The sequence below is a fragment of the Episyrphus balteatus genome, chromosome 2 (genome assembly GCF_945859705.1).
Source record: "Episyrphus balteatus chromosome 2, idEpiBalt1.1, whole genome shotgun sequence".
NCBI classification, from domain to species: domain Eukaryota; kingdom Metazoa; phylum Arthropoda; class Insecta; order Diptera; family Syrphidae; genus Episyrphus; species Episyrphus balteatus.
This window is the reverse complement of record NC_079135.1, coordinates 81744552-81769516: the sequence shown is the minus strand read 5'-3', so window position 1 is coordinate 81769516 and position 24965 is coordinate 81744552. Positions and strand designations below refer to the sequence as shown.

The following is a 24965-nucleotide window of genomic DNA, read 5'->3' as shown; positions in this document are numbered from 1 at the left end:
CACGCTTTGATGCGTTAAGTTTAAGCCACTTTTTAAGCGAAACTTGGTAAATTCGTGTCAAGTTAGCGGAACAACACTCAATTTGAATGAAAACAGTGAGCAACAAAATTGAAATTGGCACAACTAATTTGAGGGTCTCAAACGGCAAATTTTGGTATAAGCCACGCTTTGGTGCGTCAAGTTTAAGTCACTTTTTGAAGTAAAAATTGGTAAATTCATGTCAAATTGGGAAAATGTCAAACATTTGAATGAAAACAGTGAACGACAAAATTGAAATTGGCACAACTAATTCGAGGGTCTCAAATGGCAAATTTTGGTATAAGCCACGCTTTGATGCGTCAAGTTTAAGTCACTTTTTGAAGCAAAAATTGGTAAATTCATGTCAAATTGGGAAAATGTCAAAAATTTGAAAGAAAACAGTGAACGACAAAATTGAAATTGGCACAACTAATTAACAACTAATTAACGGCAAATTCCCTCATACTTAGTTTTTCAAAAAAAAATTGTTTAGAGATGGTGTTTCGCTAGGTTGATATCAAGTTAGTGAAACAACATATTTTCCTATGAAATCAATGAGCGACAAAATCGAAATTATCACAACTAATTAACGACTAATTAACGGCAAATTCCGGCATACTCAAGTTTTTAAAAAGACCTTTTTTAAGAGTTGTTGTTTCGCTAAGTTGATATCAAGTTAGCGAAACATCAAAAATATATATGAAAACAATGAACGACAAAATCAAAATTACCACAACTAATTAACGACTAAATAACGGCAAATTATGCACCTAGTCCCGTTTGGATCAGTGATGGGTGTTTCGCTAAGTTGACATTCATAGATTCAAGTTCAGCACATAAAAAACCTATGTTTTGGTTCTTGTGAAAAAAACCTTGTTGATCATTGTAATTTGTATGGGATAAATTTTAGCTCGGCTAATTATTTTCGATAATTTGAATGGGAGCTAAAATTTAGCGTGATCTAAGTACTAGGCTTTAGTCATTTTTCGTTTCGCTTCAGTCGTGTACTAGGCTTAAATCACAGTACACATAATAAGGTAATATATTCCGAACGTTGTCAAAATTTGCTTGTCAAAAATGGGCACCAATCTGTCAGGTCGGCCTTTAATTTTTATATTTCAATCGCAGTAAACAGGAAATTTGTTTTTGTTTTAATTTATAAAATGTCATTTAAAAATATTATAAATTGAAAAATAACAAATTTTCTTCGTGTTTCATCGCGGAAAATGGTAAATAATTATTTAAAAATTAGTGGTGTGCGTGGTTTATCGGTTTTTGTGCGTTTTTCGTCGGTATTTTAAACAATTAAGACTCCGGTAGCTGACATTGGTCGCCAAAGTGTCATGTTTTGACAATCTGGCGACCAATGTAAGTTCGGAATATATTACCTTTTTATGTGTACTGTGGGCTTAAATAACTAACAGCCCTATTCTGGCAAACCTCACAAGTAACAAGAACCCCACAATGTGAACTGAATTTAATTTTGTGGGGTTTTCGCATCACAAAAACTTTCGAAGTTGTAATCAGCTCTGAATTAGGTCACAACTCACAAGTTGGACTTTACTAGAAAGAAGTTTGTGAGAAATAAATCCTCACAAAATCGAGTTATGTTTAACTTGTGAGGTTTTTCCCTACTAACAATTTTGCTTCTATAATGCTTTACAGAAGCAACAATTGCATCTGTAAAGCTTTATAGAACCAAAATTGTTTGTCGGGTTGGTACATGTGAGATTTGCCAGAAAACGCACATATTTCATATTTGAATTGCGTGTTAAATAATGTAGGCTAAAATTTATTCTACTCCAGAGCAAGATAAATAAGTTCAACCAAGCTAAAAGTTTTAACATAAATTTAACGCAATGCACACAGCGCCTAATTTCTACAAATACATCAAAAAAATACTACCTAGTAGGTACATTACCTTATACTGCAAGAAAAAACTACAATAATTTAACACCTTTTTTAGTACTTCTGAGCTACTTCAAAATGTCATTTTGAGCAAATCTTGGCTTTCATTTTTTTTTGACCGATGAAAAACGTCAAAGTGCATTTAAGCAGCAAATCTAGAGAGAATCTTGAATGAAATATTGAAAAATAGACAATTTTAACCAAAAATTCTAATTTTATCAATTAAAATTATCTCTTGATGTGTCTTCTTTAATCGTTTAAGAAAAAAGATTAAATAATCTACACAAAATACCATGAATCAACCCTAAATTATAATGTTGCACTTTAATACATAATCAATAAGTTAAACCGATGTCGTAAACATAACCTGAAAAGTAAAGAATTTCGTGTGGTTTTTTCTATGGATCGAAAAAAAATGTTCCAAAAAAATTTCAACAAACAAATAAAATTAACACTAATTAGGAATTCCACACATGAATAACGAGTTCAAACCCCTCTCCATTTGATACATGCATAAATAGAAAAGGTGCTACACGAATCAACCAAAAAAAAAAAAAACTAGCAAAAACTATGCTCAAAGCAATTCTTCCAGCTAGATGGGATGGACGAATTCTTCCATTTCGGATGTCAACTTCACAAAAGGTAATTTATTATTTAAATTGATTGTAGTTTTGTGTTTTATTATATCATCTTTGGCAAATTAGTTAAAAAAAGTGTCCAGTGGGCGCGAAACATGAAGACTCTTGAACTCTTTCCCTTTGATTTATTATACAACATCGTTGTGCCTATATAAGTTGAACTTTGTCATTATCAAGTGTGCATTGTTTAAAAAAATAAGTAGGGCTCGATTTCCTTGCACATTATTCAATTAATTTCAGCGTGATTATGTGAACTATGCCAGTGTGTAGTTCATACACAGTTTGAAGAATGAACAAAATTTACTTTATAAAAAAGTTTCGAGTTCGCATCAGATTAAAATAGTAAAAAAAGAATAGGAGAAATTCAAATTAAGACCATGACTATCGGTTTTTGGAAATTCGGATAGGGATCTAGATAAAGCTGATAAATTAGTCAGAGTTTGACTCAAACTGAAAAGTGGGTCATATTTTTCGCGATTAAAAAATTAAGAATATAAAACATTTGTCTTCGTTGTTTCCAAGGAAATATTTTAATATAGGGACAAGATTTCTCGCGCGAGAGGTAACCAATTTTTATAGTAATATTATAAAAGGGTCCATTAATAGCGAAAAAAAAGTAAAGATGTAAGTCTGCCGGTTTGAATTTGCGCTGATTCTGAGAGAAAGTGCAATAACAGTGCAGTTTTTTAATTGATTATGGAAATTTGTAAATATTTTTGTTGGCACTATCTACAACAATTCATCATTTCCTGAAACCAAAACAATTCGTTCAAATGAGCTTACTTATTACCTTCCGTCTGAAAAATTCAATTGAAATGTGAAAAATCAGGAGAATTTGAATGCATAATGTTAGCAGATGGAATCGTTTAAACTTTCATAAATTGTATTTTTTGTATCATAATCACTTTCTCTCGGAATAATAAATCGGTTACCTCATGACCAAGAAATTTGCTGCCAGCTCTCGGTCTATATACTTTTTTTTTCAATATATGTAAATAATGGTCCCATGCCTCTCCAGTTTTTCATCTCTCGTCTTATATAAAGACAATTTAGATTATATTATATTATGTATCTTTGAAAAGTTTTCTCTTCAAAGCTTATGGTCCAAAAGTAATCACGTTCTTTATTCGTTTTTCAATTCGGGAGTTATTCCTCTTCAACTATGCTCTATGCCTTGAAAATTAAATATTCCCCCAACTAATGTATTGAACTCTTTAATTTTTTATCCATGCACACTGAATACAAAGTACAACACCAGTTTAAGAATATTTATTTTAAAGTTATGGAATTTTCAAACCTCTATCCATGACTAACTGATATGACTGCTTTCTGACTGTACAAGATCAAAGAGTCGTGTAGATGAAATTTATTCAGTCTTATGCATTTGTTCTCTCGGCTTTGCTGATGCATTAACAAGATTTTTATATAATTTTTTACCAAAGATTTGAAAAAAAAAAACTTGCAATAAACGAAAGAGAAACAGACATGCAATGCAGGCGACTTATAAGCAAATCATTAGGTTGCAAATTTGTGATTACCATTAGAAGAGAACCCATCATGGCTTATTATGCTTTTGAATGTAATGTAATGTAATGTAATGTAATGTAATACTTTATTTGGCTCTGATTATGCCATTTCATTTACGTAATTAGACATTGTTAACATATTAATAATTACTACATTTCAAGATGACAATAGCACATACGTTAATACACAATACAGTTTAAAATGATTAAGTGATAAAAGAATTTTATATAACACATTCTCGAATATAGGACAATATAAGTCTTTTGAATTCATTAATGTTGATTGAAGCTTTTATTTCATTCGGTAGGGCATTGAATGCTTGGTAACCACTATAGAAAATGGATCGTTGCGCTCTTGATGTCCTCATTCGCTGAATCATCAGGTCTTCGTTACTTCGCAGATTATAAACAGGATTTGCGTTCATTACTGCTTGGCTTGTCAGATACTTTGGACACATATTGTTTTATATTTTAAAAATGAATGTCATTGTGAGCATGTATAAACATTGGTTTATATTGAGCCAGTTTAATGATTCATGCATTGTTCTTATGCTAGCATAGTGATCGCGCCTTAACAAGATACGCATGGCTTTATTTTGTAATATTTGCAATCTGGTTTTTTGAGACATATTACATATTGAATGGAGCAAAAGAAGAATGAAAACTTACACTAGTTTAGACAAAAGGGTGGTAAAAAAAGTTCACTCGAAACGTCGGAGTAGAAAACTAAAAATAAAAGCTAAACAAATAGACTTCAAGCCCATATAGAATTACATATTTAATTCAAGAAAGGTCACGAAGATAGGAATAATTATGCATAAATTATGATTCAATGAAAACTTGCCCTACATAATATATCGTCGGCACAACGCCAAAACCGCGAATGGACATTTTGACTTTAATGTGTCATTTTACTTTATATCGGTCCTTCTATTCACTGCGTCAATCCCAATCCTCCATCTGTTGCCTAGAAGCCTAAAATATCATTTTTTGTTGCACGAGTTTCCATAAGATTGCATGTATTTCCAAAACTTTGAAGCCGTTTTTCTCAAAACTACAATTTTGCAGATTCGTGGTTTTGGCTTTGTGCTCACGATATCAATTTGACTTCCCTATTTTGCACAGTTTGCAAAAAGAAATAAGATTAAATTGGTAGAATCATGTCTTAAAATTTTTGCCAATTAAGAATAGTTACCGCTTTGCAAAGAAGATAGAGCAAAGTTACATGAAACTTCAACTTGAGAAAAAGCCTTTATGTTGAATAAAATAAGTGACCACCTTCGCTTTATTAAACAGGTCATTTACCTGCTATTCTACTATGACATAATTATCATATATATCACATTGGCTGAAGGGATATGAAATCGGTTAACATACGATAATATTAATAAAATAATCATTTATATCAAAAAAAAAAACAAAACCGACTTCCATGGTTCAAAACTGGGTTTTATGCTTTTTCTCATAGTTCCTATCGCCAGAACTGATGTGATGTTCACACGTTGGTCGATGCCATCATTACAAAGTGAATTCTGATCTATTGCTCAACTCACAGTTCACTTTATGCTAGAACTTGCACAGAATTGCTTGAATACGATGTTGAAAGCAGCGTATCATTTCATCTTAAACCTTTGTGGGAACTGGGAAACTTATTTGTAATTGTCCTATCTAATCAGATTAGTAGAGCAGAGATACCGAGATGTAGAGTTTTGTGAACTACATAAGTATGCCCAAAGATAAAATTAATATAAAGGTAAATAAATTAAACAAAATAATAATTTGGCAAGGTAATGTAACGGGTGATTCATCGTGAGGTTTGGCTATCAGAAGGCTTTTTTTTACAAATCACGCGTCGCTCCCATCAAACAGCATTGTCACTTTTGTTTAGAATTGTTTGTCTGTTGTGTACGCGAAGACTGCAAAGGATCAATTCATCGTTATCACGCCATGTTAAGGGAGTGAGTGCTTCTTAAAATTCAAGCCCATGGTCTCATTGAGCTCTGGTTTCAACAAAACGGTGCTACAAGCCATACAGCAAGCGTTGAGGACTTGTTGAGAAACTAATTTTACATTTGTCTACTGTTTGGTCGTCTGGATCGTGCTATATTACACCTCACTATGAATCACCCGTTATATGAATGTGTGATAACTAATTATTGTCCATCCGACAAAAATTTTATATGCTAGGGTTTGGTGCTATTAAATTCATCTTTTCTCATATAAGAATTTGTTGTGCTTCTCTTCTTAAAATAAATGTAAGATCATATTCTTAACTACATGCTCTCGTCTGTATTCTTAGTTGAACCAGTGTTTCTTTTTGTAAGGTATTTTAACGGCCGCTTATAGGCATGTCTTTTGAATTACGTCGAAAAGGCGTTCTGCAAGAAAATTTACCTTAGAACACTTCCGTTGGTTCTGTGAAGATTATTTTTCCGCTAAACTTTCATATGTTCGAAGTGCCTTCACTCGGAGGTTATCTTCTTTTCTTCCTCTTTTTATAGCCCAAACATTAAATTAAAGTTAAAATAAATGAATGCTCATTTTGATTACATTAGCAGTTTTCTATACTAACACATTTTTTCTTTTAGATTGTCGTTGTCTCCCTGACAGCCGGAGTTGCACTTTTAGGTGTGCTGGCCCGGTACTTGCGCCGTAGAAAATCGCCTCGCCCACCCAGGCGACCGCGCAAACATGGTGGCCGTCGCACACGAAACAGCATGCGTAGTCCAAATGATCTTATGTCGGTGGCTGGATCCAAAGCATCAGCTCGCTCCGGCAGTCCTGTAGGTTCGACTGTAGCTTTCTCCGATCGTATGTCGCTAGCCTCTGGTTCTATCGATTCAGCAGCTATTGCTAACCAACAACTAACAGCCCAACAACTTGGTGTTATGGGTATGGAGGCCTTGGACACAGTTATAAATCACTGGGAGGATGCTCTGGCAGCGCACTATTCCCCCGGTGGCATTCCGGCTGCATTGACCACCACAGAGGAATCGGAATTCTGTCGAGAAATACAAAATCTGCTAGACATGGCTTATACGCTACAAGATCAAAGTGAATTACTATTCCTCGATCAAAGATCGGTGCTATTCCGTGATGAGGCAGCAATTGAAGAGGAAGACGAAGAAACACAATTAGTTACAGCACGTAGTCGAAAATCGACAATGAGCAGGACAGGTTCTGATCCTAATTTCGATTCGGCTGAAAGTTTCGCCTCGGCACTGGATCAAGTTGCCGACTTGAGAGAATTCGAAGAGTTTACCGAAGCATTTGCCGAATTTGAACAGTATCCGTTGTTCCAGAATGCGCTTAAGCAATCTGAAGAACAGCCAATTCCTTGCCGCTGTGTAAGGACCGAGTTAGTGCATTGTGCCACTGATTCAGAGTACTTGGCTAAGTTGCACTGTATTCGACTAGCTTTCCAATATCTATTTAAGGTGAGAATTTCTACAGACATTTAATTGAAACAAAATAATGGTTAACTTTTGTTTTAGGATCCCAAAGTGGGACAATGGGTTGCCGATACTGGCCGCCAAATCCTTACAGATCTTCTCTGTCTAGGTGATAAGGATACAAAAGACTTTCTAGTTGGCTATGAAGATATGATCCATTACCTGCAGGATGAAAATAATTGGGATTACATCGAAAAAGAACTAGAAGCTCGAAACGTTAAAGCAATGACCTTTTACGATATATGTATAGATTACATAATTCTGGACGCCTTTCGTGATTTGGATGCACCTCCAGCAAGTGTAACAGCTGTGGTACAAAATCGTTTCCTTTCCAATGGATTCAAAGAGACTGTAAGTTGAATAAATATATTTCAGACTTTCAAAGTAAAATAACTTGATTTCTTTTTTTCAGGCTCTAACCACAGCAGTGTGGTCAGTTTTAAAAGCCAAAAGACGAATGCTTAAATTTCCAAATGGCTTTATGTCACACTTTTATGTAATATCAGAACAACTTTCGCCTTTGATGGCGTGGGGCTTCTTCGGACCCGATGAAAATCTGCGAAACATTTGCCATTACTTCCGAGAGGAAATACTTGGATTTTTAACTGATATATTCAACTTCCAGAATAGTCGTTATACAACTGTCGAAGAGCTTGCAGATGATATTATGAAACACATGAGAACGCGAGTTGATAATATTGGAGTCAAATTTTGCCAATAGGCAAATTGAGTGACAATTTATGATGATGATAATGGTGAATGAGAACAAAATAATTCCCTTTTTTTATAATAAGTACGACGAACGTAGATTTAGATTGTACAATTCGAAAAACAAAACTTATCCTAAAGCTCTCGCAATGTGACTTTTATTGATTTTTTTATCTTTTCATTTAATTTTCATTGGATATTAATTTTATTTGTAGCTACCATTATAAAATTACACTTTTTGTTGAGTATTCATTATTCAATGCAATTACATTAAACATTTTATAGAAAAGTTTTTTTTTTTACTGTTAGTTTTTCATTTTTCAATTAATTAAGATAAGTTGTTATTCAGGAATAATCTTTCCTACACATTTATAATACAGTTAAAATAAAAGGTTATGAGAAGTTACAATAAGAAGTATTTTGGTTTTGTTTTTTTTTTTTTTTAATGCTTATATGAAGTATTCCTGTATTAGTTTTGGATTCCAGAATACAAGCTGCTCAAAAAAATTAACTTTTTCAATTATTTATCGGGACATAAATGATAAGTTGGGATGACTGTAGTTCACAGCTTGTAAAAACTTTTAAATTATAGAGGAGAACAATTAAAATAAAATGCGCTCTAAAACGCACATCTTGTGTCTTACAGTAATAAAGGCTTCTTCCTTTATTCATCATTATTTTATGTCGATATCGAGAACATCATAATTAACTGCTTCATTCAAGTCAGTCTTTTATGGGACTCGTCGTAGTTGAACTCAGAATGGGCGACAAGTTTCACGGATTTGGATTGCTTATACAAGGAATTATTGGGCCTCGCTTTCATCTAACTTAACTAACGTATTGAGACCGTACCAAGAGGATCCAAATGCATGAATACTTGGAAAATAACTAAAAGAAATCGCGGCTAGTTTATTTTGATGGCTTCATCAAGTTTTTCCTTGTAAACGGAATCAAACAGTTTAACGAAACGGACAGATATTTCATATAGTTCACCCTTTTGCAAATTAAATCAACATTTAAATTCAATTTACAATTTAAAAAAATCAACTATCCCATTTCACCGTTTGTAAATCACATTGCTTGTATAAAAGGAAATCATCAATTTATGTGGATTGCATGACATGAAATCTGTTTTTTTATTTTAGAAAGAAAAGGTAAATTTGAGTTGCAAATGTGTGAATTTCTGTCCCAAATGCTTGATTTTATTTTTCAAAAATTTGAATTGAATTTGAAAAAAAAAAAATTTATTAACAAAAGGGTTAACTTATAAAAAACTTGCAATAATGTTTTTAGATTAAAACAAGCAACATTCAACATCGCAAAAGGTATTAATCATTAAAAACTGCATACACAAGAGTAGGTACATTATTTATTATTATTTTAAGTTTTTGTAAAGTAAAATTGACAAGAAACAAATTGTGACAATTATACCGATAGCAATGAACGTACCGAAAATATTACACAGGTTGTACAGAAATATAACACCACCATGCCAAAGATCAGTTTCTGAATCCATTATAGTGTTTCCAAGATAGACAAGTGCAAACATTCGACTAGTTATAATGATCAATATGCTTAGAATCAAAGATGTTGTTAAACTCTAAAAGAATAAGTTTTATATATTATGTAAATAAAAACAGAAGATTCAAATTCTAAAAAATAATTCGTACAAATATCAATCCACTTAGAATTACTCGTTTATCACTAGAAATTAAGAATAAAGATTCTATACCGAGAAGAGTATTCACAAGACTTATAGCTCCACATGTCATTTGGAAATAAAGTACTGTCAACTCTTGTGGATAGATTCCATAAACAAAAAGTATAAAAAATGTCATGAGGGAGAGAACCTGTTAAAGATTTTAAAATTTAGTTATTCTATTGTCGGTAAAAAATTGTCACTTTGGACTTTTATTTTAAACATACCCCTGTCCCAAGCTGTAAGGATCCCGTGATCGTTTTCAAATTCATTCAATCTCTTTAAAATTCCTTCTCGTTATGTTAAATTTAGATAATTTTTTCCAAATTCCTTTATTTTTTTTTGTGAAATATTTATCATAGTCTTCTAGATTATGTATGTACGTACATACCTCTTCAAATTTAAATCGTACTTTTTTTTTGTTTCCTTATGCAAAAGTTTACGCAACATCAAAACTTCCAAGTCTGCAATTTTTACATATGGGAATGATGATTGCCGAAAATGCTCGTGTTTACACGGTTTGCAACATTATTGTGAAATCTCAGTTTTCACAGGTCTGACTACCTCGAGAACAACATGCCGCACGATCGAAACGCACGATAAAACGAAAAAAATATGATATGGGTCAACATGGCGTATACGTAACCTTTTTATTGTTAATCAGTAAACAATTATTGTTCATAAGATGGTTTTCTCAAAACTTGAATATTTTGCCTAGATTTGTATTCTATTCGAAGGATATCGACACAGAGAGCACAAATATGTATTTTTTATAAGTTTTTGTTTTCAGAGAGTTTTGAATTTGGCAACTTTGAGGGTATTTGGATTTGGACTTCAAATAGAGCCAGAAAACGCATTTGAAATTTTCAAAAGGTGATTTTCACAAATATTTTGCCTGGATTTGTATCCTATTGGAAAGATATCGACACAGAGAGCACAAATATGTATTTTGTATACCTAAGTTTTGGACAAGTAGTTTTGTTTTTAGAGAGTTTTGAATTTGTCAACTTTGAGGGCATAAGGTATTCTGTTTACATATACATAAATGTGACAGGGAATCAATTTCAATGCTTTTTCTCAACAATTTTTGGTCGCTTTTGATGAACAAAAAATGGTGTCAAGAATGTACATATGAATATTCAAACACATTTTAAAAAGCAAAAATTTGAACTTGGATTCTAGAGACCTCAAAAGGTGGTAGAGATACAAATTTTTGAATCTACAAATCCCAATACAAAAACTTGCAATGAGTATTGAAAAAACCACACTGCTGCGGATACGTTTTTGAAAGCCCTACTGAATTGCGGATAAATTTACCTTATGTAGGGGAGAGTGGCGGACAGTGAGACACCCTTTTTTTAAATTGGTATATCTTAGAATGTTTTCGAGATAGCTTAACGAAACTTTGAAGTTAGTTTAAGACATATTTTATCTTAATGTTGCAAAAAAACTTATAGTTAAAGAATGAATGAGGGCATCACATTGGACTAAAATGTAGAAAAAGTCAAAACGTCTCACTGTTTGAAAGGGGTGCGATCAGTGAGACATTCTTAGGTGAAAAAAAAAAATAACGAAAACGTCAAATAATTAGGTAATTGACAAGTATATACTTAATTAATTTATGTTACTTTAACCCATTTATTCAAAAAAAAAAACAAAAAGCCAAAAAAAAATGAAAGAAAAAACAATACGAAATCATTTTGAAGTCATGCTAAAATAATAGATTTTTTTAAAATCTATATGTCTCACTGTTTGCTTTTTAAAAAACCTATGTCTCACTGTTTGCTTTTTAATAATGTCTCACTGTTTACTTTTTGTCATTTTTCGGAAAAATATAAAATTACAAAAAACGAGAAGGAATTCTAATTCAATGATATTTTTTTATGAAAGAACATATAAATATAATACATATGTAAAAAAAGTTCTGTCCACTAACCAGATTTTTTTGTGTTATACACTCTTTTTATAACACTCCAAAAACTACTTTCACCTGATTTTGTGTGATATTTTACGGCGGGGGAAAATGGACAGCTTTAATTAAGTCGGGACAAAATTAAAAGACGCAGACGGGGAAATAATCGTTTTGACCCAAACTAGCGTTACTGTGCTTATTTTCAGAAAAGAGAAAAATGGATTGTCTCACTGTTTGCACCGTCTCAATGTCCGCCACTCTCCCCTAAATGAATATTTTAATATTAATTTTAGTTCTTCAATTATAATTGATAGCCCCTTAAGTAACCAGTAGAAAAAAACCACTACACAGAAATATTGTGTTTTTTCTTTGTTTTTAGCAAAAAATTTATTACAAAAAAATTAAGTGTACATATATGTATATATTATAATAATGCAGTATTCGAAAAATTGTAAAGTTTAATTTTTTGTGTTGTATTTTTTTTTCTCTTTTGGTACCTATATAGAACACTTTGAAATCTCTTACATGACTAAATAAATAATAAGATATCGAGCAATACAAAAGTTATCTGATTTTGAATTAATATTCATGATCTGTTTAAATTCAAATTTTTCAATTTCGGCTCTTAACAGAAGAAAAAAGCTTTTGACAGACTTTAAAGAAGACTTATAACTTTGGCTTAGATTCCACGGTATGATTTATGTGCGACATATGTACTTATGAAGTACAAAAGACTGTTGACAAGACCCATAATTGCAGCTACCATATAGGCATCGTGTTGTTTGTAGTTCTTATATCTGGAGTCAGTCAAATCAATGAGTATTAATAGGGAGGCAACCAATAGCAAAATGGCAGCGACACAGTGATATATGAGTTCCTATTAAAGAAATAATTGTAAATAAATTTGTTTGTTAAAATAAAAACAATGTATTTAAGTTGTTAATAATATGTCCTTTGCACGGTTATTCGTTTGAGTACTATCATAATAAAATATACATATATGCTTTTCCTTTGATATTGTCAGAAAAGTATAAATGTAAAATAAGGTTAAATCAAACAGTTAAGTGTGCACGAAAAAAGAACTAAGCGCTTTTTAATATCTTACATAAATTGTTTTCGCAATAATGCCTCCTGTACTTAATGAAGTAAGGCATGCGAGTAACAGACAAAACGTTCCAATCATAAATGTTGTCACCATCAAGAAAAAGAACAGATACGATGGACCATTCAATAAACCGCTGTGGTTGTTAAAGTAGTAGGCGAAAATTCCAACACATGCTGCACCAATAAGCTAAATTAAAAAAAATAAAAAGTATGTTTTAAAATTCATAATATAAAATAGTGAATTTGAATAAGTAAAAAATTACTTTTTTTGGAAACTATATGAGTCTTTAAATTAAATAAAGGATAAAGAATTTTCTTATACTCATATATTATATGTTGTTTATTTAACAAACGTTTTCGGGAATTCTTCCCATCTTCAGGTTCAAGCAAATAATAAATATTTTAAATATTTTAAATTTAAATTTACATAAAAATCAATTTCTCAAATCTCTTAAATTTAAAAAATTAAAGTAATTTTTAAAAAATATCAAATAAGAATGTATGAATTTTAATTTGGTTTTAATATAAAATAAGATAAATGAATAAATGCGTTTTAGAATTTTGTCTCAAATATGTCTTTAGTTGTAAAGGGTTTCAAAAATGCATGTTGAGAGACTTAACAACTTTAGTATCTAATAAAGAAAAAGCTATCACTTACATGGGTGGTACGTTTGTAGAAGGGTTGACATATTCTTTGATGAAAGTGCTTAATAATTATTCAATTAAATTATCACCGAACAGTACTGGTAATAAAGTAAAAACTTTGATTGGCACTGTAAAAGACAAGACTGACACTCTTGACAAATCTGGAATTTATTCCGTTATTTGTCAAGATTGTAATGAAGTTTACATTGGTCAAACGAGAAGAACGGCTAAAATAAGATGGTCAGAACATTACAAATCTATCCACTCTAAAACAGTTGACCAATCAACACCAGCTGATCACATGATTAGCAATAATCATAACCTAGCAGGTTTTCGGTTATTAAAACAAATAAATAACCCAAAATTATTAAATGCATACGAAGAAATATATATTCATCGTACAAATAATATGAATAAAAACAAATTATTTGAACGATCTTCCTTACATGCATTTTTGAAACCCTTTACAACTAAAGACATATTTGAGACAAAATTCTAAAACGCATTTATTCATTTATCTTATTTTATATTAAAACCAAATTAAAATTCATACATTCTTATTTGATATTTTTTAAAAATTACTTTAATTTTTTAAATTTAAGAGATTTGAGAAATTGATTTTTATGTAAATTTAAATTTAAAATATTTAAAATATTTATTATTTGCTTGAACCTGAAGATGGGAAGAATTCCCGAAAACGTTTGTTAAATAAACAACATATAATATATGAGTACCTATAAGAAAATTCTTTATCCTTTATTTAATAAAATAGTGATTTTGATATAAAAAAACTTACAAGCTGCAAAAGTTTCAAAATTCCAGGGGTTGTTTTCATATATCCTGTATTTAGTACAATATATGAGGTATTAGTAGTACTGGTGGTAGTCCTTGTAATTGTTACTGAGTGAGACATTTTTGTGATTTATCTGTGTATTTCTGGAAAGTAAATGAAAATAAGCAATTTAAAAATGTGTTGAGAATTAATTTATCATTTCAATTGAAAAAAAGTTACGCATACACCCTGTTGACCAAATAAATTATATGTCATTTCGTGGGAGATATTAACAGTTTAAAAGACGCTGTCCTGCACCTACAGCTACAGTACCTTGCCATATTATTAGGCCCAAGCGAAGAAAATACAATTTTTTGCTTCATGTTGCTGAATTTTTAAAGTTTTTGTCAAAATTTCTTAAATTTTTTTTTGTCTCATTTACTTACACTTATACATGATTGACTTAAAAAAGTTAAAGAATTCATAAATTTTGATAAAAAATAACGTGCAAAAGGGAATAAGGTCCAAAAGAACTTTTCTATGGAATTCATGACCGGAAAATTTCCAGACGGATCCAATACTTAAATTTGTGTGTTGAGGAATAACGTGGCATTTTTAATTTTATGGCAAAAGCCACATTGAATAAATATAGAAGCTCTGATCGTCTGGTTATTACGGAATGTTCTTAAATTTAGGGCAGTTTTTTTTTCTCAGAGAACCAAGCGAGCAGAGCTATAAATTCACAGTATGTTTCCGACTTTTTTTAAGTCAATTCGTATCAGCATGATAAGTTTAAGTAAATGAGAAAAAAAAATTAAGATATTTCGACAAAAACTTTAAAAATACAGCCACATGAAAAATTGTATTTTTTTCGCTTGGGCTTAATAATATGACAAGTTACTGTAGAGCGAAAAATGATATTGATTTCTAATCTGCATTTAAAATTTTGTCTGAGAATAGTAACATGTAAAATAAATCGTTATTTTCATTATGAATTATTTTTTTTAATAAAGCGATGATAGTTATTAATTTCATTCAACATTGCCCTGTTGCTGTTGAAATTCCATAAAACTTTTCCTATCTACTTAACACAGCGTAATTTGTTAAAATTAGGGTATATTGGTACTTAATCGATTAAAAGACGCATTTTTTATATTAATTTGTGTAGAAGAAATTATCTGGCGTACTTCGTTTTGGGGTAAAAGATGTTCGAATCAAAATTATTTATTTATGGTATGGTGTAAACGTTTTTTACTTTGTGAGACATGTTTTTGTAGAATTTATCAAGTAAATGTAATTAGGAAGTTATAGGATTTCTGGTTGTTAGAAAAAAAAGTTACGTATACACCTTGTTGACCCGTAGTATATCTTACGCTCAATAGAAGATGTTTTTTTAACTTTGAAATAATAAAAAAAATATCAAATATTGTGCCAGATAGAGCGACTCTAGACAAATAATTCATTTTGGAAAGGTGATCTATCGAGATAAAAGTAAAAGAATTTTCGGACATTATTCCACAAATCTGAGAATTTCGCTCTTCTAACTTATTAAAGATTTATTCACCAGCCAAGCACCCAACACCCTTGAAAATTCCATTTACAGAATAACACAATATTAACTAATTTGATTTCAAATTCTTCAATCTAAAAATTAGCATAATAATACATTTTTTTACCTCCAGCCATATTACATCACTATTAGCCATGATTTTTCATTAAAACTATTTTACCCGCCCAAACTTGATCTATCTATTTTATCTTTATACTCGTAAAGTTCTTCACCGGAAGTTATACCTTTGATTTAAAACTTGAAATTCCTTAATAAATACAAAAAAAAAAAATCAATCTCCACATGGTTACTGCTGGTATCTTTAGGAATAAATGAATTCTATGTGGAATTAAAATATATACCTGGGATGTATTCAAACAAAACATCCAGAATAAAAAAAAAGTTAATGAAGGTCAACAGTTTTTGATGGCGTCATTGATTGGAATAATGTTACGTGTTTGTCCATTCATCGCATATAAATGAATGGAACGTGCTTGAAAATAAAATTTTGTTAAAAGTTGAAAATATATGAGTTTACCTTCTCAGTTAGAATGATAAGTTGATGATAAAATGATGTCATACTTTTTCTACTTTTCAATGAGGTGTGAGTCAGAAAATAAACATTTTATTTGTTTTTGCTAAATAGATTTTGTTTACAAATAATAAAATCAAATTAAATAATTGGTAAAGTCAAGAATTATGTATATATTCTGAATAATTTTCAATAGATAAAAAAATACCTATACCATATAATTTGTATTGAATTCAAGTCATGGAAGAATGCATTCAAATAAATTTTAAGGGAGAATTCTTCGGTTTGTAGATTTTACTCGCAGCTCTATTTCTAGTGTGTTTTGAATTAAAGTACACAAAACGTATTTATATTATGTACATATGTTCTATACATAAGGTCCGTTAAATTATTTTCTGGGCTGACATATGAAAACTTGCAGATTTTATAAGTGAAAATGAAAAGCTCTTAAACACTACACAAGCAGTACAAAATAATAGAACGAGTTTAATAAAAATGCCTGCCATATTTTGTTTTACTTCATTTAATAAACCTGAAAGAAATAATCTATTTTGGATCTTGGATGCCACGACAATAAGCGAAAAGAAGATTTATAGATACGACAATACTTAGAACTCATCACGACATTCACTTTCGAAGTTATAATTTCCGGTAGAAAAAAAAATTGTTACCTTACCTAATAGGGTCAATGTGGGTAAATGTAAACAGGGGTAAATGAAAACATGGCTCATAACAAGCTTCAGTTAAATCTCTTTGATGCATACATAAGTACAAATCGCGGACGCATGAATCTTTTAACATTACGTCAAGCTCATTGCTGTCAAGAGAGAATTCATTCGACGAGCGTATTTTCCGTGAAAGATAATTTTTTAAGTGTCAAACAAGTCGTTAGTCTTTCAGAAAAATTAAATATTTTTGCAGATTCAATTAAGTCAGTATAATTTGCATATACTTTTTAGTTTTTAATTTTGATGTAGATTCTATGTGAAACAAACAAATTTTAAAATACAGGACATTTATGTGGATTTGCATGTGTTTACATTTACCCCAGAATATTTTTCATAATGGGTAAATGTAAACAACGTATTCTGGGGGTAAATATAAACATATATTTTTGCTGAAATTATTGTTTTAATAAAAATAACGTATTTTAAGTCAATTACTATTGCTAAAGTGCCGCGGAGTCACATTTTAAAGTAGCCAACACCATCATTTTCAGTGGATGATGTTGCAAAATCGGTCTTTGACGTAAAAAAACAAAAAAATTTACGTTCGGAGCTGCTCAGGATGCATATTGAGCGCCTATATAAAGAATCAAAGGAAGAAAACAAAAACTTTTATTGGAATTTGAAAAAGTTTTTGTCAAATACCTTCTTGAACGTTTTCAAGTTGTTATCCATATGATAAAGAATAAATTCTAAATTTTAAACCACCGTTTACATTTACCCCAAATTTGTAAAAAAAACACAAACATGGTGGGGTATTTGTAAACATGCCATATTTGACAGTAATGTAAACAATTTGGGAAATATTTGTTTATATTTATGTATAAAGAAGAATTGCCATCATTTCATATTTGCATTTGAAGATACCATTCAAGTTGTTCCGTGAAAACATATACAAATCTAAAGTCGAAAGAAAAAAAAGACATGAAATTGTTTACATTTACCCACATTGACCCTAGATAATGAATCATTGAGGTCCTTAAATAAAACATATGCGAGTCTTTGGCTTTTGATACCAAAAATTAAGAAGCTCATTTTCTTTCTGAAGAAACCGAGCATGATTTAATATAAACCCAAAAATATTGGAATTTTTGCTGTTCTTTTCGAATTTCTAGCACTGTGAGTTAACAAATATCGTGGACACAAAGCCAAAACCACGAATCCAAAAAAATTTTAGTTTTGAAAACTCATGCAATCTTATGGAAACTCGTGCAACGGAAATTGATAGTTTAAGCATCTAGGCAACGAATCTCAATTAGGATCCCCGCATTGAATAGAAGCACCGATAACAAGTAAAATGACGCATTAAAGTGATTCGCGGTTTTGGCGTTGTCCCGACGATATGTTAAGTTCCAAATGATAGCATACATAACTGATTTCGATCATTTATCCAAGAAGCTAGCAAGGATGGGAATAACCCAAGGGAAATATCTTAACTTTCTGTCAGGCCCTCAAAGCATCTTCGTAATTTATCTTTTCAGGTTATGCTCTTTAAATTTAAGTTGTTTATTTAAAGATGATTCCCATATTGTTAACCCTACATACTTAAGATGCCTTTATAAATTTGTATCTTGTTCTTAGTTATGCTTACAAAATATTTCACAATTAAAACTAGGTGAGAAATAAATCTGTTTACACTTCCATCTATAAAAATATGATAGAGATACCTAATGTCGAAACACCTTTATGAAGACACACTTTTTCTTTTTTTTACATTTTTTATTTTTTTGTATACAAACACAACATTGAAGTAAAATATTTTTTTAACCAAACGATTGAATTTCCAAATAAAACAAAATTTTAAAAATATCCATCATCGACTTTGTTTTTAAAAAAATATATTATTTGTTCTCAGTGTTAACAAACTTTCAAGTAGAAAATCTAATTAATTAATTTTGCAGATTGAAGTCATCACTTTTCCGATTTTATATTTTGAAGCTATCAAAACCAAAATAAACATTAATTTTGCAAAAAATATAAACAAAAAAAAAAACAAAACAAAAACGAATTGATAGAAGATGCTCGATGACGAATGATCAAGATATTTTTCTGTTTTCTATATGCTTGAGGAAAACTGTTCAATTTATTTCAACAAAAGGAATCGGTTTTTTGGGTCATGAGATAAATGACTTTCAGATGAATACAATCTGTTTTCAGTTTCATTACAAAATTTAAAAAAAAAATCAAAAAATAAACAAACAAACAAATTCATTACTAATTACACTCTCGTTTGTTTAAATAGGTTCACATTTTTTTTTTCTGAAATATAAATGAATCCCTTTAGGTTAAAATCATGAGAAGTTTACTTTAAAAATAAGTAGGTATACAAATAAGTTTCTATAAACAAAAACAAATGTTTTCTTAAATTTTTAAAATTTTTTGGTTAAATTGATACAGATACATACAACAATAATTCGATCGCGTTTTTTTATTGAATTTTAAAGTGTAGGTATTCGAATGCAAGTCATGGAATGTTCTCAATAACTAAATTTCTCAACCATTCTTGTGTTCGTGTTATTTTCATTTTCAAAAATGGAAGGGACCTTCAATTTAGCGTCAAGTCCTAACGGCTAAGAACAGTTGCACTTTTGCTCTATCTAGGAACTCAATTCCTCGTAAGAGTCAGATTACCCCTGAAAAGATGGTTATATTTAATAATTTTTGAGCTTGTTTATACTTCCAATCTAATTTTTGTAACTAAATTGCAACTTCAAGAACAATCTGGTTATGCAAATCAAAGAAAAGTGAAGTTGCTTCGCTATGAAAACAAATTTGAACCTATTCAAAAGAACGAATTTGTAGATCTGTAAATACTATAGGCATTAATGCACAGTAAGTTTCCTTCAAATGTTTTTTTTTTTTCCTCTAGTGAGTGAAGAGTATTTTATAAAAATAACTTCACCCACTGACGTCATTCCCAGCTATAGAGAAAGTTCGAATACACATTTTAGATACAACAAAGTAATTTAAGGAACTAGATTGGCGTTTTGTTATCTTTATTCTTGGCATTTTGTTTCTTAAAATGATGTAAGCATTATAGGGTGAGGTCAGAATTACTAAATAGTGTGTGTGTGCGTTTTCTAAAAGAAGATTATTCAAAGGAAATAAAAAAGGAAAGTTTATTTTGTATATTCAACCAACCTGTTCGATTTATAAAAAATATTTGTCTTTTCTTCTAGACAATGCAAAAAGTGAACACACCTTCTTTAAGAGTTTTTTTCTTTTATTAGTGACATCGTTAATAATTACTTTGTATAGTTTATGAGTAAATACAAAATACCCTACCCTTGCATTTAATTATTATAAAATTATTTAACCTTAATATTGAAGTTCACTTACAAATGAGTCAGAATCTCAGAGCTGTAGATTATATTCAAATAGGGGAATCCAAGGCATTTTAGTTATGTGTAGGTACATTGCACTACTTTGATGATGAGTCAAGTTGATTGTTTTCAATCTTAAAAATAAGTAGGTATCGTTTTGCATTTTTATATTGCTTTTATGGGTTTGCAATTAATTCATTTCAAACATTCTTACAAACACTCTGCATTGTTAGATTTAATCTAAGGAATTTATGATAAGAGTAGAGTACTGATAAGTACTTCCTAAATATTTTATAAGAAATTGAATGAGGTGTTAATTTATTTATTTTTGGAGTTTAACACATAACTTGTTATTGAATGTATTAAACATAGTCTATCATTTGTGATATGAATATTTTTTATTTTAAACATGTTCAATATGGATAATGAAGGTGTCTTATCAAAGTTTTAAGAGCCGTTTTTGGGAAAATTTAACATTTTAAAAATTGGTACATGGAGGCCCTTATTTTTGATTCAACAAAAAATCCCAATAAATCAAATTTGCAATTGTCAATTCAAATAATCGTTAAAGGTTATTTTTAACTATTAATATTAAGGAAAAAAATCATAGAAATCGGAGATGTTTGGAACGGTTTAAAAATGATAGAATTTTAGAGGTTAACTATTCCTTATTTCGTGACCTTTGAGACTTCTGTTATTGAATTTTAAAATAATATACCATATAAAAAGAAACAAGCAGTTAAATATAACGATTGTTGAGAAACCTTAAGAGGTTGTAAAGTTTTTTTTTTAAATATTAGTCCGTTTATGGTATATCCATACCTGAAACGTCGACTGATACGAACTAAGCATTAGAAAAGACAAAAAAATTTATTCATAGAGGTTAAGTCACTTCATTACTTGTTTTGCTTGGCCATCAGAAACTCATAAACTGACTCAAGTTATTAAAATTTCAAAAGAGTCGAAATTGTTTATTTTTACAAAAATGCTTATATCTTTATTTTTATCCATACGTATACATTTTTAAGAAAAGCATTATGTTTTCTTTGCAATCACTAAACAATGACATTTAAAATTTCGAGGATTCACAAGATTTTGAATTTTGCTTTGGATACAAAATTTAATTTTTCAAATATTTTCTTTAAAAAACGACTTTTTGAAAATGTTTCGACTCATCTAACTTAAAATTCTTCCCGAATAAAACAACATTAAAAAACTTTCAAAAATTATATCGTCGCTGTAGTTCTAATACCTCGTAACCCAGAAAAGTCATGAGAGACAAAAATATAAGTATGAAATGTATGAGAATCAATACAAATGACCTGGTTTTGATTAAGCGAAGCTCTGAAAATATCGATGTAAGGCAAACAGGGTCTTTTCTATTACATCCGTATTTTTTTCTACAATATAATTGCATCATTAGTCCAAAATCGCCTATTTCTGGCCTACGAGGTATTAGAACTACAGCGACGATATCTCGAACCCTTATCAATTTAAATTTTTTTAATATGGATTTCCGAGGTCGGAAGGCTCTAAACTAGTTCCATATTCTAGTTGTAGTCATAGCCGTAGTTAGGATTTCATTTCGGGGGGGTTACCTCAGACCGAACAAATTTTTTTTTTTAGGAATCATAAAACTTTTTTATCAACTACATGTAACTGCAGTCGATTTTTAATTGCGCTAAAGCAAATGGTCATTAGAACTTTGTCGAAGCGAAAAACTTGCCAATATACTTTTCACTGCCTGACGTAGAAGAATTTAAAAATTTACTGAATATAAATATTCCGAATATCCGAATATTCTGCGACATCTCTAGTTTAAATTGGTACAGAGAGTGATAAGTTGTTTGATATAAATTGCGAGCGATAGCAAGAAATTTTTTTTGAAGAAATAAGTTTGAACCACTCTAAGGCTTTACACAAAAAAATATTTCGTGCAATTTTATATATAAAAACATTGAAAAATGCACTGAAATTAAACTATAAACTTAAATTGTTTAATTTTCTAATTTGAAACAATTTGATAATAGAAAGCTAAAGCTTCACTCTCTAAATAGAAAGATACATTTATTTCCGTTTATATACTGGATTTAAGCTTAACATAGAACAAAAGTAGGTAACAAGCAACTGATGATATCTCGGATATTTAAATAGATTTAACGGTAATATTTCAAAAACGAGATGTGATCGAATATTTCTGTCTTCGGATTCGAGTTTAGCAACCCTTTGAAGAAGTATAGTTTAGTCTCGCACCAAAAACCTGATAGAAATACTTGTGTTATTTAAAGGGTTCTTAAAAGAACATTTTAAGGTGTTTAGGTCAATTATCAAAGAGGTCAAAACTAGTTTCTTGAAAAATCCCTTACCAAACGTTGTAATGGACCACAAAACTTTTGTTTTCCCTTAACAAAATTTCATCAACTACTTCTTTAACGATACAAAATTGGTAGAGACTTTAAGGGAGATTTTCAGATAGGTAATTAAATTGTTAAAATACTCAAACAAACCATTTAGTGATGCACATATTAGACTTGTATTTGTTTATACTATATCTTTTGATCTTCTGAAAAAAAAATTTTAGAAATACGGCTATGGTTGTAGTTCTTAAAGTAAAATGTTAATCAAAAATGACAATTTTTTTACGTGATTTATTAGATTTTTATTTCGGTTTTACTATATCAGAAGTTACAAAATAATTCAAAATCATGGATTTATGTACCTATTATAAGGGTGGGAAATGCAAAAAGCATACATGCTAAGCAACACAGAAAATATTTTGTATCTGGCCTTCCCGATTCAATCCAAACTGGCACAATATCTCAAAAATACTTGTATGTACATATATTGTATATGGAGTAATACCAACGATGCAAATTTCATGCTTTTATCAAAAAGTGCACAATTTGTTTTCTAAGCCAACTTAAAAGTATACATTTTGTTTGTTTTTGTTTTTTCTTCTAAACAAAACTAGCTATTTTCTAAAATATGTGCATTCTTAGTACACTCAAAGAAGGAACCTATACAAATTACGCATACAAATTTAGGTCAATGCTCATGTCTTGATAAACAAATGCGTCATATACCTACTTCATTTACATTATTATTAATTCAAACTTCTAATCCATAAACCTAAACTACAACTTCGAGTTTAAATTGGGCTTGATGCATTTACATTCTGTAAAATCCATCTTCTAATTTACCTACATAAATGTAAAAACTCAATAAAATAAACATCTTGCACTTTAACTCATTCATAAATTTCAAGTCACATTAATAAATGTAAGTGCAAATAGTATCAAGCATTTGGGTGACATCACCAACTACTTTGGGTCGGTCGATTAACTACACTCAACTTTTTTGTCGCATGATACATACAAACTAAATAATAAAAATTCAGTCAAAACACGACCAACAAGTTGTTGATACATTTGCCATCTCCTTGAAGCTTTTTGGTTTTAGACAAACCGCCTACCAAACATGGTTAAAAATGTAAGACTACACCAAATAAACAAAACGTAAACAAAAATAATATTCAAGTGAAAGTGAGAAGCAGAAGCGTCTAGCCATGTTTTGAATATAAAAACATTGAGGGCCCGATATGGATTGCAAGGGAAAGTGTACATAGTTTTTCACTTAATAGCCATCCTATGCCAAAAATCATAAAGGTTGTATACGACCAGACCAATTCCAGAAACAAAAACGCAAACACATACAAATTGAACTGCCAAAAATCACGCACTTCTTTTGTCTGAATCTCTGAATATTGTTAACCAGTTCAAGGTAGAGCGTAGAGGTGTACTCGTACTTATGTTCAATGTCCATTGCAAGGAATGAGATCATTTCAGTAAATTTAAAAATGGATATTGAGGCGAATAGCATTTTCCCAGAATCAGAAGAGAACACACAACAACGAAACAACCACACCCACCCACACATTTTTTTTTTTCGTATTTTCAATTTTTTTGAATTTTAGCATTTTTATAATTTTGGAGAGAATATCGAACTTAAAATAGAATTTATTACAAAATTGCTCATCATTGTTGAAATATATAATAAAATATTGTTAATTAAAAATTAAAAAAAAAAAATAAATAAATTACATTTTCAAAAATATAATTCTCTGATTTTTATTACCGTTTATGATGTGAAAAAGTAACTGCTATTTATCACTTATTTGTTCAGGGATGCTTTAAAAGATTTATACCGATTTTATGGGTTTTTAAATGTTAAAACCGTTGGAGTATCAAAAAAGATTTTTAGCTAAACTATAAGATGCGCTACACCGAACGTCGCAAATCAGACTGAATAAGAACTCCAATTTGATATCTTTTGAGTTGAGCAGAGTGTATCGCATGTCGCCGTATTTGAACGCATATCTATTGACGACACGGCAACGTGTCAAGACGCTTAAAGCTTTTAACAATTTTAAATACATATATATTTATACCTACATG

General features: G+C 30.4%; 2 protein-coding genes and 1 long non-coding RNA gene across 3 annotated transcripts; 1 reads left to right on the top strand and 2 right to left on the bottom strand.

Annotated features, from left to right (window-relative positions):
* The first annotated feature begins 2066 nt into the window (after positions 1–2066).
* On the top strand, positions 2067–8281 carry LOC129910670 (mitoguardin). Its single transcript, XM_055988139.1, has 4 exons — positions 2067–2568; positions 6679–7527; positions 7585–7893; positions 7955–8281. Exons 1-4 carry the CDS (start codon positions 2497–2499, stop codon positions 8261–8263), a joined length of 1539 nt encoding a protein of 512 aa, XP_055844114.1. The 5' UTR covers positions 2067–2496; the 3' UTR covers positions 8264–8281.
* A 1318-nt stretch (positions 8282–9599) lies between these two features.
* Positions 9600–10319, bottom strand: LOC129910675 (uncharacterized). The gene is made up of 3 exons (XR_008771540.1): positions 10177–10319; positions 9921–10100; positions 9600–9850 (listed from the first exon to the last, which is right to left on the bottom strand). It is a non-coding gene; the product is annotated as an uncharacterized LOC129910675 (long non-coding RNA).
* A 1958-nt stretch (positions 10320–12277) lies between these two features.
* Positions 12278–24813, bottom strand: LOC129910673 (uncharacterized). Its single transcript, XM_055988142.1, has 4 exons — positions 24646–24813; positions 14407–14546; positions 12967–13152; positions 12278–12738 (listed from the first exon to the last, which is right to left on the bottom strand). Exons 2-4 carry the CDS (start codon positions 14521–14523, stop codon positions 12541–12543), a joined length of 501 nt encoding a protein of 166 aa, XP_055844117.1. The 5' UTR covers positions 14524–14546; positions 24646–24813; the 3' UTR covers positions 12278–12540.
* Positions 24814–24965: the final 152 nt, after the last annotated feature.